Source organism: Watersipora subatra, chromosome 3 (assembly GCF_963576615.1).
Source record: "Watersipora subatra chromosome 3, tzWatSuba1.1, whole genome shotgun sequence".
NCBI lineage: Eukaryota > Metazoa > Bryozoa > Gymnolaemata > Cheilostomatida > Watersiporidae > Watersipora > Watersipora subatra.
Window position 1 is genome coordinate 8114939 of NC_088710.1, and position 16268 is coordinate 8131206.

At 36.5% G+C, this 16268-nt stretch overlaps 1 protein-coding gene across 1 annotated transcript in view; it reads left to right on the forward strand.

The window, feature by feature from the left end:
- The window catches only part of LOC137389737 (small G protein signaling modulator 2-like), a 47280-nt gene extending 32609 nt beyond the window's left edge, over positions 1-14671 (forward strand). The window contains exons 17-26 of the mRNA XM_068075823.1: positions 783-928; positions 4095-4208; positions 4592-4828; positions 9791-9935; positions 10527-10657; positions 11282-11441; positions 12649-12758; positions 13040-13136; positions 13483-13650; positions 14238-14671. Coding sequence (XP_067931924.1) covers positions 783-928; positions 4095-4208; positions 4592-4828; positions 9791-9935; positions 10527-10657; positions 11282-11441; positions 12649-12758; positions 13040-13136; positions 13483-13650; positions 14238-14326 — 1397 coding nt within the window. The 3' untranslated portion in view covers positions 14327-14671. The remainder of the gene's footprint in view (positions 1-782; positions 929-4094; positions 4209-4591; positions 4829-9790; positions 9936-10526; positions 10658-11281; positions 11442-12648; positions 12759-13039; positions 13137-13482; positions 13651-14237) is intronic.
- Positions 14672-16268: the final 1597 nt, after the last annotated feature.

Genomic DNA, 16268 nt, shown 5'->3' on the forward strand with positions numbered 1-16268 from the left:
GTATATGCTATATATATATAAATGTATATATATATAATGATATATCGTTATATATATACATGTATATACTATATATATATATATAGTATATATATATATACTATATATATATATATAGTATATACATGTATATATACTATATATATATATATACTATATATATATATACTATATATATATACTATATATATATATATACTATATATATATATATAGTATAATAAAGTTTAAATCTCTACTTGTCTTTTTTCCAGCTACCAGCAGTTTCGTGCATTTGCATTCATTCCTCAGGCTGTACTAGCAAGTTAGTGTCATTTTTACAATTATACTAACATATCTGTGATATACATTTTCGTTATTATAAAGAATAATAAATAAAAGCACTGAGTAAATAAGTTTAGAGTAAACTATAATATAGAATATAAAGAGTACTTAGCTATTGCTCAACTACTACAAACTTGTTTCGAGCAGATACAGATCTGCTCTCAGCAGGTGAAAACTTGAGAAAAATGGAATTTAAGATGGCTACTCTCTGACATTCGTAGCCCCCCAGAATTGCGGCTAAGTGCTTTTTATATTTTATACATATATAGAATATCTGCATTTATAACGTGTTTATAAGATTTAGTACATGTTCTCTATCAACTATGTTCTAGCAGTTGTCTCTGAGCACAGCTGGTGTCTAGTTTAGTCGTATGCCATTCAACTCTAAACATGAACTAGCTCAACCAGGCCTGCTACACGGAGCAGATGTGCATAAATATGACTCGCATGCTTTTTAGGGCTGGCCCACTGCAGACACCTTAAAACTGTAAGGGAGCACTTGTCAGGGCTTGTCTACAGCAATGGAGCTACTTTGCCTGTGCCACCAGAGAATGAGAAGTGTCTGACTTCTGAGTTTTGGAGCAGACTATCCGATACAGATAAGGTAAGCAGAGTCTGGCTTGGTGCTTCAAAAAAGGTAGACAGAGTTTGGCTTAGTGTGTCAGATAAGGTAGGCGGAGTCTGGCTTGGCGCGTCAGATAAGGTAGGCGGAGTCTGGTTTGGCGCGTCAGATAAGGTAGGTGCAGTCTGGCTTGGTGTGTCAGATAAGGTAGGCGGAGTTTGGCTTAGTGTGTCAGATAAGGTAGGCGGAGTCTGGCTTAGTGTGTCAGATAAGGTAGGCGGAGTTTGGCTTGGCGCGTCAGATAAGGTAGGCGGAATCTGGCTTAGTGTATCAGATAATGTAGGCGGAGTCTGGCTTGGTGTTTCAGATAAGGTAGGTGCAGTCTGGCTTGGTGTGTCAGATATGGTAGGTGCAGTATGGTTTGGTGTGTCCGATAAGGTAGGCGGAGTCTGGCTTGGTGCCTCAGAAAAGATAGACGGAGTCTGGCTTGGTGCCTCAGAAAAGGTAGGCAGAGTTTGGCTTAGTGTGTCAGATAAGGTTGGCGGAGTCTGGCTTGGTGCATCAGATAAGGTAAGCGGAGTCTGGTTTGGCGCGTCAGATAAGGTAGGTGCAGTCTGGCTTGGTGTGTCAGATGAGGTAGGCGGAGTCTGGCTTGGCACCTCAGATAAGGTAGGCGCAATCTGGCTTAGTGTGTCAGATAAGGTAGGCGGAGTCTGGCTTGGTGTTTCAGATAAGGTAGGTGCAGTCTGGCTGGTATTCTCATTACAAGTGATAAAAGCCAAGATGAACTACAATATGCAGCGTTTGTTGGACTTGGGGCCATTCATGATGAAGGAGTATTTCATACTGCTAGACCAAAAGCAGACTATTACAGTTATTACAGTTCAGTTTGTACCTACAATCACCTCAGCATAGGAGTATCAACCTAACAGGCTAAGGTTTGACTATATACCAGAATAATTTCCAACATACGATCATCGAAGTTTCTCAAGGCATTACAGTATTAGTTTAAGTATCGCCTAGTGTAAGTTGAAGTAAATTCATCAAATATCTCTGTCATCACCTCCGCATTCATCAGGTCTGCACTTTACATTTAGATGTCTTCAGGGTACATTAACGATAATAGTCTAATTTTCCCACGACCAAACACGAGCGAAGCGATTGGTTTGGGAGATTTATGATACATGCACATGTGCACACAACTCCTGAAAATTATCCGTTAACAGCCGTCACCAAACCCTTGTAACGAAATCCTATCAACAAATTTAACTATTTTTCAGTAAAGTCGTTTAAGTATAATAATGATACAAAACGCATATAAACCTATTTAAAGATGTTACCAAGCCTTTGAAAGGTTACCGCAAATTCATAAAACTAACCCATCTGATCGGATTATACATAAATAGACAGATTTATTTGGCCGAAAATTGTTATTAAAACTTGCTAAGCCTCACTTTTATCAAAGTTAAGACCGGAAATTCAAACGCCGAGCGACAGAGAATAGAACGATTAAGTCGTGCACATTTCACAAAAAAAATAACGTGCACGTTTCACCAGTCTATAGCATTGTCGAATTGCCGAAGGTTTCTGTAATTAAGTTAGGAGTACTGAAATCGTTTCATTTTTGCCAATTTAAAAGTAACTGACATTTTAGACAATTTGGAGTACTTTGGTATTCTAACTGATGTCCAATGCAGTATAAGTAAAGAAAATGACGATATTTTTTCTAACGGTTCTAATGAGATTATTGCAATAATTATGAGTTTGGATGACTACAGAACAATGACTACGTAGTACAGAATTTCTAAAAATCTATATAAATATCACAACTTCGTGATATTGTTAGCTATGACGTTTTGAAATGTAAACAAAATTGTGCATTGGTTTTATATTATTACTATGTTAATAATATTGGTTATTCTAATAATATCAGTGCATTTTACTTCTAATATTGGCCAATATTGCATTTCTCCTATTGCAGGGGAGAGATATAAACATATAATCTTTTCCTTTCATTATTGCTGCTTGTTGTATATAATAACACCCACACCCAGTACATTACAGCTACCATTGCAGTTATCCTATTGCACTGCAGTGCCATTTGACTGCTAATATTGCATTTCTCAACCATCAGTACCCTTTTTTTCCAATATCACTTTGGTCGTGGGCTGTATGACAGTGGAATTTCTAGTATTTATTCTTTTTTCCTTGATTTAGTTTGATAGTAGTTTAGTATAATTTATATATATTTTACATGGTTTCGTGTAATGCATTTGTTATAATGTTCAAATTACTTACAGTACATCTTGAGGAGGTCTCGTAGTGATTGGAACTGTGGATCAAATCAAACTAATTATATTACATTTTAACGATAAAATTTTGTTATAACATACAATAGTTTTAAGATAAGAAGCAGAGTTCAGAGCCGATTGCCTTTGTATGTAGAACACTGTCTATGCCTAAAGCATTGCCAAATATTCAAAGGAAAATCCTTAATTATTGCTTGATATAGCGTTCTATTTATATAGCCTGAGCTCTAAATATACAACCGAGTCGCATAAACGTAATCAATTTTTAACAATCTAAAGCTTTTTCTGTACCTAACTGCAAAACTAAAAAAAATTGGCAGCAACTGTTGTCATTGCAGGTGTAGCTGGTGAGACTACACCATTTCTGTTTACATGTAGAATCCTTGTCGTGATCGATCTCAAAGTCACCAACGTACCTGCACTTTACTTTCTAAATGAACGTACATGCACAAGATATCTATCTATAATCTGTTTTGTAAAGGAAAATCTTCAATTATCAATGATTTTATGAATTCTGGGTTTACATTAGCCTGATGAGCGGCAATAATAAAATGATTTGAGGAGTTGTCTATTCTCTTTTTACATTGATTTAACTTCCTTAATAAAAAGACGGCTCTTAGTTTTCTAACTGCTTGTCTAGTATAGTACCATTTTTTAATGATTAGCAACAGGTTCATTGAGTTGCTGTTGAAGTTAGCTACAGAATTGTTAGAGAGTTACTTCTTCAAAATGAATGTCTTTCACCTTTGGCATTCTTTGAAAATGCAAATATATAAACTTCTCATGTGTCATCAGTCACTCATGGGCAACCTTGTCTTTACAGTTTTTATAACAACTCAACACTGTAGTTCAGGCTGAAGCTCTAAGTACCTGCCTAGAGCCTGCTGTACCTTTTCTAGGTGTTTCTGCAGTTTGAGATATACAGGAGGATCTACTATGGCGGCATGTCCCATGACATCAGAAAGCAAGTCTGGCCATATTTGTTGGGGCATTACAAGTTTGGATGCACAAAGGTGAGTAGAGAGAATTGAAATTATAGTTGACTGGTGCTAGACACTATATACAAAAGTTCATTATCACAGAATAGTTAGAATCTGCTGGGGATTTAAGGAGTACTACAGTAGACTCGATGGAGAACTACCAGAAAGTATAAAAAGTACTACCAGAGAGTATGTAGAGTACTACCAGAGAGTATATAGAGTACTAACAGAGACTATATAGAGTGCTACCCGAGAGTATATAGAGTACTACCAGAGAGTATGTAGAGTACTACTAGAGAGTATATAGAGTGCTACCCGAGAGTATATAGAGTACAACTAGAGAGTATATAGAGTACTACTAGAGAGTATATAGAGTGCTACCAGAGAGTATATGACAGAGATCTAATCTGATGCAGTCAGAGAGACGGCGAATAGACTTGTTAGCTCAGAGGAACTACGAGGTAACAAAGGATGAATGGATGAGTGTTGAAGCAGTGATTAAAGAGAGGAACGACAAGTCCAAGGTTTGTCGAATGGCTTCAGAGAGTGATGAAGATGGAGACGAGCATTGCGAATGTTCATCAGTTGCATCTATGCCAGAGCTGGTTAGAAACCGCTCTCTGCAACGCCAGACTTCAGCTCTTAGCAATGATGTAGGTATTCCATTTTACACCTTTCTGTTTTCTATAAGTTTAGCAAGCTTATGTTATGATGTCTGAACATCTATATTTGTTATTATCTAGTTCAAGGACTTTTGTATTCACTGTTTATTGTGCAATCTTGAATTGGTTTCATGGCTAATTCTAGAGTGAGCAACAAACAGAGGTCAGGTTTGAGCATATGTTGTTTCCCATTGCAATTGTCAGTCTAATTCTTTTTGTAAGGATTTTTATGGGGGCCGAAAATGGCTATAGGGGCTGATTGCCATGTGGCATGGAAATGAGGAGGGGAGGGCGCGCATTGCTTGGCTTGAGCTTGTTTTGGCACTCAGTCTAAGCTACTTGTGGGCTTACAAAACTTGAGCATATATACTAACCAATCAGTAATTGCTCATTCAGTGTTTATAAATATAAACTATCAATGAATAGTCTAATCAAATATTTCCTTCTAGCCAACTCTCTATGTCTCTTCTGCGTTATTGCTAGCTTAGATATTTTATAATAGCCTAATAGCTCTTCCTCCTAACATACCTTAGGAAATAGATACCCATAACTTACCTTGCAAAGTACATACCCTAACTTACCTTGCAATGTAGATACCCATAACTTACCTTAAGAGGTAGATGTCCATAACTTACCTTCTGGAGGTAGATACCCATAACTTACCTTTTTGAGGTAGATACCCATAACTTTCCTTGTGGAGTTAGATACACATCACCTTTAAAGTAGATACCCATAACTTGGCAGGTAGATACCCATAACCTACCTTTTGAAGGTAGATACACATAACTTAGAAGGTAAATACTCATAACTTGGGTAAATATCTATTACTTACCATATACAGTAGTGGTCTTTGAATTATTCTGAGAAACTGGTTTTATAATAAACAGTTTGCTGTCATTTTATACTAATTAATCTTTATGCCAACCAAAATTATGTGTATGCCAGTGTTCATCATTTTTTCGGAAAAGCTTAAATTATTACTAAAATTATTTAATATTTCTGTTTTAAGGACACTCCTGATTATAAATCTGTATCGACAGAAACTGGTGAATTTTTCCGTTTCTTCTTTATTTAGAATTTCAGGCAGCGATCACCCACCTATTAACATCTGTTTTTCTTGTTTATCATTTTATGGCTACTATAGCCTGTGGTCGTAAGTACTTCGAGATGATAGTTAACTTGCCATTCTTATTGCTATTATGCCTTGCAGTTTGCATGCTTGAAGTTCAGCAAAAGGTTTTCTCAAAGTGTGAAATTGATATTCAAAGTTTTTTTAAATCGTGAAAATACTTCAAGTTTTTGCTAATAAAGAAAGCTTATTATTGTTTAGGCTGTCATGCGTATTTGTTGCAAAGTCAATGAGAAATATTTCATTTAGTAAAATGGAATAGCGAAATTTTATTTAAATAAAAATGCATTGATAAGAAATATTTATTGTAATAATTAAATTGATGATGAATATTTGAATTTCTATAACTTTTATATTTTGTTGAACATGCAAGTAATCTGTACAGTTTCAGAGATGTTTACAGAGAGATTTTGGGTTTTCACTTTCACCAGTTGGCAGCGTATTTCTGTAGTAAAGATATATGAACCGAAAGTATGCTATAGTCTATCATAAACTAAGTTCATTAGCTGATTACTGAAGATGCAATGAAGTAACACAAAGCTTGGGAAACTTGGTGTTTAAGGTCGCTCTTAAACTGTTCGTAAAGATAAACCTTTACGCTGCATCTTTAGAAAATGCAGGTAAGGTATCAGCATGGTGATTAAGCCGAGAGAATAGATAAAACCACACACTGTATACCGATGTGTTCTCTGGCAAAGACAACTCTATTTATAAGCACTCTCAAATTATGTCATTGAAAAGCTAGTAATAGATTAGCCTGAGTTCTTAACGATTTATATTCTAACCAAAACATCCCATGCCCTGTAACTAAGTAGAAAAAGCAGCCATTTGTAATATCAGTTTTTTAATGTCGAAAAAATATGCAATGGCTTTGCACTCTCAGTTATGATATTACCAGATATAAGACACTAATATGTACGCAGCAGAAGAGATCGTATAGCAATACGTAATAAATAAAATTAAAATCATCAGATAAACTTTCTCATATTTTTATAAGTTGTATATTAATTTACTCAATGATTAAAAAGCTCCAGTTAGCCTTGGTCATTCTTTGTCATTCTTTGTGGTAATTAAGGTTCTGATATGTGAACATTGTACAGCAGTGTTGAAAGCATCACTCAACAAAACACTTATTTTACCATTAGACTGTAGTTTCTAACTCACCAACCACAAATAAAATTCAAGTTCCTGTTCATCACCGATTCAGACTGACTTCATAGCGCTGTTATCTTAGTGGCTGAGCTAGAGTCAGCGTGCATTAAAGATGGGGTCTATCTGGAGATTGGAGAGGGCTAACAAATCAAGTTTTATTCATTTTACCGAGTAGCTGGGAGATCGTTTTTGGAGATGTTATGTCAGCATGCTTATAGTCAGTCTTATAGTAGGATGCCTCCTTGCGCTGCCGTGAGTGCTGCCTATAGATGCTGCCTGTTGTATGCATTCGCTAGTTGTCCCTCTCTCGCTTTAGTCGGATAACTTTATGTTGGCAGGATGCCAGAGTCGTTCAGGTAGAGTCTATCCGGTTATGGTCACTTATTTCTGTTTGACATAGCCACAATTCCTAACATTTATTTAACTCAAGCTGGCTTTAAACACGACACCGATACTTGAAGCTAATACTAGATCTCGACAGCGGTGCAATGATGTATTTTCCTTTAATCTGAAGGTCATAACACAAGAACCTTGCTATACCTGTCACAGCCTTATTCCTGCAATGCACCTTTTTCTCTGCTGCCTCATTTGTCTTAAACTCTTATAACTCGGGGTAATCGGAACTCATTTCTTTTATTATTTACTTTACAAATACGATTTGTCTTCTCTTACCGAGGTATCTAATACAAAGGCACCTGTTTACTGTATCAAAATAATATATCTTTGTGTTTCATTAGAAGACAATTATCTACAAGATATGATTGGTTCCGTATGCATCTTTTCCTAAGATTAATGGAGCACGATGCCATTTCCAAGCCAACTCGAGCCGGCTCTCAAATGCAACTTCTAAATGGTCAACGAGCACATTTCAAAAATATTTTCTTGTATAATCAAACAAAAGATGTCATTTTCTGACAAGTTGTGCACAAGTGGTTTTATCACATTTAGTTAATCGTTTAAAATGAGTCACCCTTAGTGACAACTTGCCACTCGTAGCCAAGTTATACCTAAATTTAATCATCGGTTACACCACTTTTTTATTTACAGAGAGATGGAGTAAACTTTGCAGTTACGAGGTCTGATCCAAAAGTTCCCGGAATGGAGTTGTATACTCGTGCATATTCACACGATGGAAAAACCCATTGCAGGGTTAGCTGGGAAACACCTCTGGAGTGTTGTCACAAAATTTCAGGTTGCTATGACAATGCGTTCTCATGTGAGCTAACGATATGTCAAGGTCTGTCCGGTGCTTCCGTCTTTTTTTTAACAAATTTATCGTCATGCCTAATCAATATATATCAATAACAGCGTATTTGCATTAAATTTTGTGCGAAATTAGGGAAAACAAGTACTCAGACAGTTGAAATGTTAACTATTGCTTTTGAAGATGCTGGTCTATAAAAAACAAATTTTTGAGTGGTACAAACGTTTTTGTGAAGGTAGAGACAGCACTGAAGATGACGCGAGGTCTGGCAGACCAGCGTCGGCAAGAACCTGCTCGTAAATTGACAGTGTGAGGTCACTAGTCATGCCAGATCGACGTTTAACCATTAGAGATATTTTGAGCGACTGGACTTATCTTTGGAACTGTTCAAAAAGTTTTAACTGACAATTTAAACAATTTTTTAACAAATTAAACGAGTCGCAGCAAAGTTCGTGCCAAGCTTGCTGACTGATGACCAAAACGAGCTCAGGATGCACGTTTGCAACGATTTTAAGGAAGCTTTCAAGAATGATCAAAACTTTATTTTAAAGGTCATAATATCCTTGTTTTTCCTAATTTCACACAAAATTTAATGCAAATGCGCTGTTCTGGTTTATTAGACATGATGATAAATTTTTTTTTTAAATACCGAAGCAACGGACAGACCTTGACATATCGTTAGCTCACATGAGAACGCATTGTCATAGCAACCTGAAATTTTGTGACAACACTCCAGAGGTGTTTCCCAGCCAACCCTGCAATGGGTTTTTCCATCGTGTGAATATGCACGAGTATACAACTCAATTCCGGGAACTTTTGGATCAGACCTCGTATTGTCCATTGAAGCTGTGTAGATTATAATATCAAATTTAGAACTAGTTTATATTCTACAATGTACAACAGCATGTTAGTTCAGCATGTTTAGAAGGTTTGATCAAAGCTTCGGCGCCTCGCACTGTTTGCAGCAGTGTAAAAACCTTTCTTGTTAGCCACTGACAGATTGAGAAAAGTCTATGTCTATAATACTTGGTTACGCCAAAGGAAAATCTGTAAAACTGAATACTAGACTGGCATTTTTTTAGCTTCAAGTACCATAAGAGAAAAAAAAGCTGTCTTCAAGTGTTTCAATCATTGGTAGTAGGTAGATTAGATATCAATGGGTTTTGCATGATTTTGACTTCATGTTTACATCTGCTTAATCGGCGTTTCCCAAATATCCAATAAAACGGGAGGTCATCATTTATGTTGTCTTCTATCTAATGCATTGTTTATCTATCAAATAAATTTAAAATACATGCAGCTTCATTTTTGGTGATTGATTCTAACAGATCGTTTCTCCAAAAAAAATTTAAGTATTAATTTGATTTTTACACTTTTTTATAATTTGGCAGTTTTATTATAAAGTGTTTTATACTCGCGTTGGACCCACTTTATTCATCGAGAGATAGTTTATGGTCTTTTTCTTCAGGTATTCCTCGATACAGTTATAGTTGGGGAGGTGGGCTCCGAGGAGCTCAGTCTAACAACTCGACCGCACCCTCCTCTTACCAAGTGGCACACAGTGGACTCCAACTACAGAGAGGACTTTTGCTCAGTGAAGATGTCAAACACATGTGAGAGATATGACTAGGCTATGTATTATATCAGGAGTTGTGCTCTCACAAGCGACTTGCTCGAACAAAAGTTTACTAACCTTGTGTTTTTGTAAATGAGTGCATCTTAATTAGACGGGTGTAATTTTAAATTATAGAAGTAGATGTTTCATGACACAGGGCAATATTTAGATCCTTTGCTTAATTTTATTCTTACAAGCAATGAAGAGCAGATAACTTCATATAAATAATTCACATGCGTTCTCGTTCATGGTTGCTAAATAATAACCAAGACTTCTGCTGATCACCCATTGGTCAAATTTCTGTTAGTCAATTATTTGTGAAATGGGATGTTTTTTAGTGCTGTTTCTTAGTCTGAAATGGTATAGCGAAACAGAGATAATATGGTTTGAGATTCGAGTACCCAGTAATATCAGAGGGCTGAGTTTGTGCTTAAGTAAAAAGCTAAACTAGTTAACAACAAAAGGAGTTGTTGTCCTATGATTACAATGGGTCATAGTAAAAAACTGAGGCTTTTAGCATATTCTGGTCATGCAAGCAATGCCATCTGAATTTTTGTCATTTCTTTTACCATTTTTTGTGTCTTCACAGTTGGTGGCCAAAGAAGATATTCTTCAGATGGGAATATAGAAACAGAATCATCTCCCCTTGTCAGAAAGGACTCTTATCAGAATGAGAAACTGTTAGAGGAGGTGGACCAAAACCTCCACAGAATAGACAAGGTGCTCTGTGAACTCATAACTAGTAGTTGGCGGTATAGACATGAAAAGCGCTCTAAATATGGAGATATTTTCTCTTTTCAGGACAAGAATATTTTGGTGTTCCTTACTTTATTGACTATACGTGTAAATAACTGAAGTAATTAGTAAGTAATAACTGCATTAGTAAAGCAGAACAACGGTAAATTGTAATTCTCAAGACCATCATATTTTTTCATTCAATCTCTCTCCCCCATTTTTAAAGAATGCCTGGAATTAATGTGGTACTTCATCATATTCTCCAGGTCATGAGATTGATAATGTTCGTTTTGTAACTCCTTGATACAATTATAGAACGTAGGTATATGCAAGTAGCTTTAAAACATGCTGCCAGAGTCATCATTCAGTTGACTGAGATGATGAATATTGGCATCAGGTTTTAACATCCCTTGTGAATGCCAAAAGTAACTTGTTTTAAGCCTTTATTCATTATAAAATCCAAAAAAGTTTATTTTTGCCAAAATATCAATTGGTTTTTTATTTTGTTGTGAAGGTGGCAAATCCAAACATTCAATATTTAAAGGCTCAAGCTATTCTTTAGAAGGCTACATCTTTGTTATGCGAGACAGAAAGTTACTATTTCTGCAGGACGTACATCGGTGTGACAGGACTTACTGGTACTTCACAGAAAATAATCTGAAGAAACTGCGCAATGTCATGTGCACTTATGTGTGGAAAAACCTCGAGGTTGGATATGTTCAGGGGATGTGTGACCTCGTCGCTCCACTTCTTGTTATATTTGATGATGGTAAGCGCTGATGGTTGTCATGTAGTGATTCGTAAAGACAGTTGTTGACTAACCACGGACATCACAACTCTGAGTGTCTAATAGCTCAATATGGTAGCAATCCATTCACTCCTGAGTAGCTAATCTACATGTAGATTACTATTTTTTATAAATACATGTATGCTTTCAAGCTTTGTTTTAAATTCTGTATCAATTGATTTGATTGGCTGGCAGCAATGCATCAAATGACAGGTGAAAGCGAGTGACCAATCTAGCTAATTCTAATCTAATGCTGCTGTAGGCTCTAGAATTTTTAATGTTCCCTATTTCTAAATAGAGTAGATACTCCAACGTAAATAATTCGTTCCATCACTTTATATCCAATGTTTTCACTTTTTTCTATACAGAAATGTTTGTGGTGGAACGAACAAATTTTAAAAAAAAGTGTATTTCTAAAATAAAGTAAATCAAAAATACATTTACTATCAAGAGCTATATTAAGAGCGGTGTCTCTCTGTTCATCTATGAAGCCATGGTTACAGGTTAGGATAAAAGATTGATTTCATTGAGACTCCAACTTGTGACATTCAGATTGGTAGACCGACACCTGCACTTATCGACCGCCTTTTGGAGTTTCTGACTAGTTGTGCAGCTTCATGTAGTTATCCTCTCTACTTCATTAGCACACCTGTTGATCTCTAGATGGCGCGAGTACTGGTATATATAATAGAGATAACCCTATACATTATTTTCTCTCCCAAGTGCAGCAAGAGAGAAAACAATATTTTCAAAGCTAATAATGGAACTCTTGTTATTCAAATCGAGTTTGAGAACTTACGCCCACTAACACTTTACGTTATACGGACTTTATTGTGTAATATAAGGCAAAAGCTTTACATAAATTCTTTACGATAAGTGGAATTTACATTATAGGTTTATGTTATAGGAACGTCTACTGTCCTATGACAGTATGACAAACCAATAACAAGAGGGTGCGAGTTCTACCTTCTTTCTCTGGCGTCTCTCTACCTCTTTTCTTTTTAACTGGCGTGTTGATTACCAAGCTGTCTCTCGCACCTTGTGTCATTCCTTACTGACACAAGGAGCAGGTGTCATTCCTTACTGACACAAGAAGCATGTGTCATTCCTTACTGACACAAGGAGCTGATGTCATTCTTTAATGACACCTGTTTTAAATGCTATTATTTGTTTCTGTTTTTTGTTGTAGAATCATTAACCTACAGCTGCTTTTGTGAATTGATGAAAAGGATGGTGTACAACTTTCCTAACGGAGGAGCTATGGACAATCATATAGCAAATATGAGATCCCTCATAAGGGTATACTTTCTCTTCACCCGCCTATTTCAGAAGCTGTACTAGCTCCTTCTATTTCTAGCTTTTTCCAAGTGACGCAAACATAAACATGAAAATATTTTATGATGCACTAGAGCCCTTTGCATAAGATTGCCTTAGCCCCATGATCCATATGCATTCATCATTATAATTGCAAAGAGAACCTCGTGCTATTACAAGTTGCTGTCTAAACTTTTTCATCTCACCTATGTTACCCCCATCATTTTACTTTACCTCACCTATTGGTTCAGCCGTCTCTTCTGCAGGTACTAGACCCAGAGCTTCATGACCTCATGCATCACGATGATGAATTTTCCCACTTCTATTTCTGTTACCGCTGGCTGCTGCTGGACTTCAAAAGAGGTAAGACATGCGTGCTGTGTTTCTCAAAACTTGTGACTCTGAACAGAGTGACAAAGGAAGTTTTTACATAACTACACTAATGTATGTGTGCACACTTTTCTGTGCCCAGGTGGAAATCATCATGTCAGCCACTCATAGCAACAGATATACAGTCAACTTTTAGATCTATCAGTTAGCCACTCTCCAATTTCTCCATTCAAGTTGATACATTGATGATTCCACGGCTCATTTATTCAACTCGCCACCAAAGGATTTTCATTTTGTTATTTGTTTTCATTTATTTGTTTCAACTTTTCTCATCCTAACTGTTCTGGTTTCTGGTCACGCTATTCTACTCTGTTTTTAGAAATGTGCTATGACGATGTCTTTCTTGTGTGGGAAAGCATTTGGTCAGCGAAGCACATCACGTCTGATAACTATGTCGCCTTCATAGCCCTTGCCATGATCGAGTCCTACAGAGACATCCTCCTCGACAACAGCATGGACTTTACAGACGTCATCAAATTTTTTAACGGTAGCCATTCATGATACTCGTATAATTTTTTAGGCTAGTTCTAAAGGGATCCATTGGTCACATGACCTACATATTGACACATGGCCTCCATATTGGTCATGTGACTATTTTAGTGCAATTGTTTGGTTTCCTAACGCCTCATGTAGTTTCAACTTCGGCAGTGCTGTGAACAGGAATATCTCGTGTTGCAAGTTTTTGGTGTTCAGAGTTTTATAATTTACTAGCAATGACCTCGGATTGCTCCGGGAACTTTTTTTATTTTCGATAAGATAGACAGGTGGGTGTGTAAGAAGCTGGTTCTCATGGACCAGACGGAGTTTGAAAACCAAAGTTTAGTCACATTTTAAAGCATATTCTTGTGAAGTTTGGATGAAATCGCTCAAATAATGTGAAAATGCAGTGTTTCCGCAGACTGACAGACACACACAATAACAAGGTGGAATTTATTAATACAAATGCAGACCTTTAATTTCTGCTATATTTATCCATGGTTGCGTCGTGTGTTTTTAATATGGCCGATTTATTCAACATTCATTTCTTTTAATACTTTTCACCTACCAATAATTTCTTAAATTAATCTCTTGCAGAAATGGCAGAAAAGCATGACGCCAAAGAGGTACTAAGCATAGCTCGAGATCTCGTCTATAAACTGCAGAAGCTTATTGAGACCAAGTAGTCGGTGTGATAATCTCAAACATATTTTTAGGCTACAATGTGGTAAGATTTTATTTTTTAGTCAAAGAAGTCTACTCGGAGTTATCTCCCTCCGACTTAATAAATAAGGTGTAACCTTTTCTTCCTCTACTTATATTATCAACTATATTGTTATGTAGCATGTATACACTTGTATATATTTGTGTGTATCATAAAAATGCAATCAGTCGTACGAATTCAACATTTTGAAATGAAATTCATTGTGATCTGAGAGTCCTGGTGATTAATATATATTTTTACACACTTTCTAGCATTTTTGCTGTGTTCCATTCTAGTCATGTGTTTGTTTTTTGTTTTATAATTGTTTTTAATTCTCTTTTGTTGGACAATATATTTGTATGGTGTTCATATTTTGTTGTAAAGTCTGTCAATGCGTAGGTTGTGGAAGGGGGTTATGGTGGCGCCCTTATTCGTCTTTGAGAATACTTAGTCATGGTATTATTTCTTGGAATTGAAAGCAATATCGTCATTGACCTCTCGTTGATACAGCAAAGTTATTTGTTTGAACAACAAGAAGTAGCTTCTTTTAAACAATATGTGGCTGTTGAAGGGCTCACGTTAGTCAACACTAGAGAACAACTTCCTGAAGGGTTTAATGTGCTACTAGCTTTTACTGAACTAGTAACACACACTTGGCAGTGATAAGGGTTAGCAGTGGCAAGGACAGGCCAAGGCAGACTGAACCCCTCTCCTGTTGCAGTGACCGACCAGAAGAAAAGTTTGTTAACCCCTGCTCTTGTGGCTGTGTGTGTCAAACTTAGACTGTAAACTTTGCCTAGTAATGTGAATGTCTGTACATCATGTACATGTACAACTGTATTGAATGCTTTCTTTCGTGAGCTTTCTTTCACTAATGATAGGGCACAAGCAAATATATAAAAAATATGTAATGTAGGCACGCTTTCCACTTGTATGTTTTTGCAAAACGATGATACAATCACATGGATATCTGAGCACCTGTTTGGAATTGTCAATAGTTACAAGTATTATGAAAACCCCTTGTTTGATCACCTGAAAGAGAGCGCTGTCACCAAGGTATCAAGATTATTTTGCAGAGCTGAGTGTTCATTGCGAAATGTACTTTTCTTTCTGCTAGAGGAGTTCAAGGTGTGAGAATAAACCTTTTTGTACGTACGTGAAGGTTTAGCACTGTATGTCTTGAATTTCATGGAATACTTCACAAACACTGTTAGTACCATCTACTATTTGTTTTAAACAGACAATCAATGATAACTGTCTGTACCTGGTGAGATCTTTTTTAACCGAGTGGAGGGATCAAAATCCTTTCACGCGGGTGACATCATTAGCCTTTACGATGTTTTGGCTTCTACAAAGAAATCGACCCTGATCTTTCTGTACATGCATATGTAATAGTAAAAACTTATTGTAACTTTGCTAGTCACTTCACCCAATCTTACACTGTCATCTACCACAAGGAGTCTAGTTCTATGCTTAAAAGAGTGATTTAATGGGGCTAACTACTTCTTTCTCCACCTCATTGCTAAAGCGCTTTTGTCAGTATTACAAATTAGTGAACTTGGAAAATAAGCCTGAGAGGTTAACTTCGTGAACAGGACATATAAGGCGTAGTTATTAGAACGAACACTAAGTGCCATTGCTCTCAGTTTGCTATAGAGATTAGTTTTACACAGAGGACATTTGATGAGAGGTTACTTGCTGTTGGTGCTGTCTCGATAGTTATATAGCCATAAAGTGAAATAGACGGCTTTTTCAGTCTTGTTTTCAAAAGATGGCGTTTTTCATACACCGTTACTAGAATTTCGGTAATTTGTGTCGACTCACATGTCAGATATAATATCAGATGAGCTATGAAAATGAGAGTTGTCAGGACTCAAGAATTATGCATATTTTTTTAATTCTCTTGAACGAGTCTAATGTCAATG